A 4,649-nucleotide genomic window follows, 5' to 3' on the forward strand; every position below is an offset into this window, starting at 1 on the left:
AAGAGAGAAATGAGTGTGTTCTTGGGAGATCTTGGAGATTCTAGGCCTGTTTGGTGAGATCTGTTCCTGTGGAGTAGAGATCTGGTGATAGGAACGAAGGAGAAGCCTTCCAAAGTATTGGATTTGTTGTTGTGGGTCAGAAACTTCCTACAAAGAGGTGAATGAATGACCATGTCTGATCTAAGCCTGAGAATTTTTTGTTTTTCTTGATTTATGGCTGTTTGTGGTGTTTTCTTGTATGCTTTTGTTTGGGTTGTGGTTCCCATGATTTTCCAGGAGTTTTGGGGGAGATTCAGACGATTTGGAAGAGATGGAAAACAGTTCTTCAATTTTAGGCTTTGACCAAAACGTGTCTACGGAGTCAGTGTCGATCGACACCAAGGGCCAGTGTCGGTCGACACCAGAGGGGTGTCGGTTGGCACCAACCTTTTCAGCAAGCGGCTGATACTTGTTTTTCTAGTTTGTTTGTGTTTGTTTGTTGTTTCTTAAACGTTGGTTTCTCAAATGCTTGTGTGTATAACCCAGTAGATGGGAGGATTGCCTCACTAAGTATTTGTGATAATACTTACGTATCTCAATTGTTGTTTATGGTGTGCAGGTATGTGGCATGGAATCATGGCGATGAGGAGAGGATGATCTAAGGTCTCGGTTATGTGTAGTTTTTGTTATGTTTATTAGTGTTGGAACCTGGTTTAGTAGCATGTTAGGTTGTTGGTTAGGAAGGTTAAGAATGTTGTATTGTTGGTATGTTTCCGATGTGCATATTGGTTGTTGTTGGTTTAATGATGATTTGTGCTTTGGTGGATTTAATTAAGTATTATGGATGGTTAATTATGATATATAGAAAAAATGGATCGGTTGTTTCATATATATATATATATATATGCTAGATTGTTTTGTATATATTTATCTCTTGATCTAGTAAAAATTGCAAAAAAGATATGTTATTTATTTATTTACAATAAAATTATTCCACATCACTTATAGTATTTTCTTACTAATTTACTCAAAAGATTTTATATTCTTAATTTTTAAATGAAATTTTTTAGATTTTTAGTATATTCTAAAATAATAATATAGATAAAATATTAAAATATGTTTATTAATATTAATCATATCCACAACCACAAGTAGTCTATTATATTAAAAACTGTATCCACAAGTATATAATTTTTAACATTTTATCAATATTATATAATTTATCAATAATATTTAGTTTATTTATCAACTTATCTTGTTATATAAAGTTTGGTATCAAATTTACTTATTGACACGTGTCAATTTTATCAATAAAATATCAACACTTGTCAATTCTGATTCTATTAAAATATTTAATACTTAAAAAATATAAAAGAGTCAATTTTATCGAACAAAGCTTAGTAGCCATATATTGTAAAATAGAGCTAGTTTTGAGTACAAGTGTAGATATTTTAGACTCTTAGACTTAGTGATGGATTAAAATTAAATTAGTCTCTTTTTTTTTGAACAAATAAATTAAAATATTTCTAATAGTATAATATTTTGTTTAGGTAGAATTACATAGCACAAGGCTTCCTGCACATACATTTCCTGGAAAATAAATCTCCTTTGCATTTACCATCAGGGAAACCTTCGCTCATACACACTCGCTTGCAAGTCCTCCATTTCACGCAATATCCGGTGAAGTTGATGCTTTCGGCTTCGCACATTTGGGGTTGTCCTTCAACCATCTTCATCACACCTATATAAGACCATATCAAGAATAAGAATTCAATAGTATAACCAAAAGAATTCATATATTTCAGTAGATTTGTTTAGAGCTAGTGGGAAGATATATTTGTATACCTGGTCCGACAAGTAGGAATAGGAAGAAGAGTGTAGAGATAAACTGCATAGAGCTCTTCATTTTTCTTTTTCTTTGATAATTGATTAAGCGAGAAAATTAAGAGAAAACAAGTAGAGAGCTCTTGATGTTTAAATCAAATTTGTAAGAAATTATGTGAAAAGCTTCGCATTTTATAGTAAACAGAAGCATAAAGCTTAGTTGGTAAAAATATCAAAGTATATTATTTATCACTGTGAAAATGAAGATATATGGAATAAAATCTACTAATGAAGTATATTAATGAAGATAGAGCTCTTTATATCTATCCCTTTTACCTATCTTGATCTAGTAAAAATGTAAAATAGATATGTTTTTATAATTTACTTACAAGAAAATTATTCCACTTCAAATATCTGGTAATTTCTGAAAAAATCTTCTCAAAAGATTTTATATTCTTAAATTTTAAATAAAATTTTGTAGATTTTTATTATATTTTAAAATTAAAATTTTAATAGAGATAAGTACTAAAATATGTTTATCAATATTTATCATATCCCCATATTCTTAATTCAGAAGTACATTTGGCAAAATAACATCTTTTTGTAAGATTTACATAATTAAATCCTTGCCGTTTGGACTGTCTTAGTCATTCTTCGAGACCTTTAGTTTCTGAATTTTTTTTTATAAACTTTTACCCTCTAATTTGGGCAACCAACCTTGGAGTTATCTTTTAATTTAATGTTTGGGTGACAAAAAAAAAACCTTGCCATTTGAATAAATATCAAAACTTGAAATTATTATTTGTAATATAATCATACTTTAAATTAATACCCAAAAAAACTTTAAATAATACTAAAAGAAATTACTATCCATAATTTAAATATGTTAGATACTTTTAATTTACTAAAAAAAACTACTTGCCGATTATGTTATCGAGCGGGTTAGAGCTGTTTACATATATATGATTATATAGATTTTTTACGGGTTGGTCTACTAAAATACATAAAATTGTTTAGTTTCATATCAAATAAGTTAAGGAGGGATGTTGGTCTCCTTCCATCTCTGATTTCACAAAATATGATTGTTTGATCGATTTCAAGTAAAAATCCTGGCATTACGTTGTAAAGTCCATGTTCGAATTTTGTGCTCCTCTCTCTGAGTATACATATCATACTGAATGTGTATAATAAACTTGATTCTCTTTTATGGATATTTTAGTGATGGAGGCAGAGATAGATAAATATGCAAGGGGATGTTAGTAACAAGGAAGACTCAGATCTTATTGGCTGCAATTAAGTTCATAAAAGAGATTGGGATGAAGTCAAAGTTGTCGCTTCTAAATCATCTCTCAATTTTGTTGATAAACCTTTTCTTCCTCAGAACGTGAATCTTTATACTGATGAATATGAATGCTGGAACAAGATTGGTGATCATTGCTTTTTGTCTACTAACACATTAAGCAAGGTAAAAAAAAATACTATTCTCATTAATACCTTCCTCGTTCAGTATTGGATAGTTTGGACTCCAGATTAGCTCTTTTGGCTCTTATTCAAGCTGTAGAATCATAAGCAACATAGTTAAAGATATAGAGTTGAAGATATAGCTTTTACAAATTATAAAGATTGTTTGCTTCTAATGATCTAAACATAGTTCTTTTTTGATCATTTATATATCGCCGCTGCACTGTTTTTTTTTTAATTTTAATTTTTGGGTTATATTCTTGTCATAAAGGAATATAATCATAGGAACTGTAGCTTGCATAGCTAAAGAAGATCTAGATTTTAGCTTTTTGGCTACTTATTTTTCTGTTTCTTCATGATCTAAAAAAACTGATGTGCTTTTTCTTTTTACAGATTGTTGGTGGGTTATGTGATAATCTGTTGACATGTATAGTAAGAGCGTGGGATTATAGCAAACCGTTGTTTGTTGCACATGCAATGAACACTTTGATATATAACAATCCCTTAACAGAACGTTTGCTTGATGAACTTTGAATGACTCTAGTTGGAATTACTCTTATTCTGCCCATCAAAAAGAAACTAGCCTCTGGAGATTATGGTAGTGTTGCAACGGCCCATGGTGGTGTTTCATTAGATCTACACCCACAAACTTTTTGATGGTCTGTAGGTTTTTAATACTTCACATCATTTATGTTACAAATGTTATGTTATGGATGGTGTATTTTGTGAAATTTCATGGTTATTGAAGCAAATGGTACTCCCTCTATCTCAAGTAGTTTGATGTTTAGTATATTTCACACATATTAAGGCAAAAAAATATAATCAATTTATTATTTATTTTTTCTTTCAATTGGGTAAAGTTGTACGTTTTCTTCTCTCTCATCTCTTATCTCTCATACTTTTCCACTTTTTACTCAAATAAATAAGTAAAAAAAGAAAGTATATATTAAAAATTTGAAAACATCAATCTCTTAGGAACATCAATCTTTTAGAAAGAATACTTTAAAATTCATGATAGCTTGCATAAAAAATAAAAAGATAAGATCTTTGGCATCTACCATGATTTGAACCTGAAGCTTTTACAAACTGTCTAAGAGAATGTACCAAATAAACCAATCTGTTTATTCATGAATAGTATAACAATAAACATTAATATAGTTTAAACACCCGGTTTGATGCAAAGAAAATTATTCAGGAAGAATGATATTTAGGAATGATCCTTTAAAAGTCATGATGGCTTTCATAAAAAAAAAAAAAAGTATCCATAACGAACATATTGCACAGAAGATAGTTGACGATTAAAAATAGAGAATATGAGTAACATGTTGTTTAAGAGGAACGTAGTATTCTTTTTGACTATAAGAGGAACATCCTCTGTTATACAC

At 29.7% G+C, this 4,649-nt stretch overlaps 1 protein-coding gene across 1 annotated transcript; it reads right to left on the bottom strand.

The window, feature by feature from the left end:
- Positions 1-1,360: 1,360 nt before the first annotated feature.
- Positions 1,361-1,987, bottom strand: LOC109129652 (putative defensin-like protein 9). Its single transcript, XM_019238169.2, has 2 exons — positions 1,825-1,987; positions 1,361-1,720 (listed from the first exon to the last, which is right to left on the bottom strand). The coding sequence occupies exons 1-2, from the start codon at positions 1,883-1,885 to the stop codon at positions 1,536-1,538; spliced, it is 246 nt and encodes an 81-aa protein (XP_019093714.1). The 5' UTR covers positions 1,886-1,987; the 3' UTR covers positions 1,361-1,535.
- Positions 1,988-4,649: the final 2,662 nt, after the last annotated feature.

The sequence above is a fragment of the Camelina sativa genome, chromosome 16 (genome assembly GCF_030686135.1).
Source record: "Camelina sativa cultivar CO46 ecotype springtype chromosome 16, ASM3068613v1".
NCBI classification, from domain to species: domain Eukaryota; kingdom Viridiplantae; phylum Streptophyta; class Magnoliopsida; order Brassicales; family Brassicaceae; genus Camelina; species Camelina sativa.

Bases quoted from the DNA above. Each gene is read 5' to 3' on its own strand.
- LOC109129652 (XM_019238169.2), bottom strand. From the start codon at position 1,885: ATGAAGAGCTCTATGCAGTTTATCTCTACACTCTTCTTCCTATTCCTA. The intron at 1,721-1,824 runs GTATACAAATAT...GGTCTTATATAG, and splicing joins ATTCCTACTTGTCGGACCAG to GTGTGATGAAGATGGTTGAA.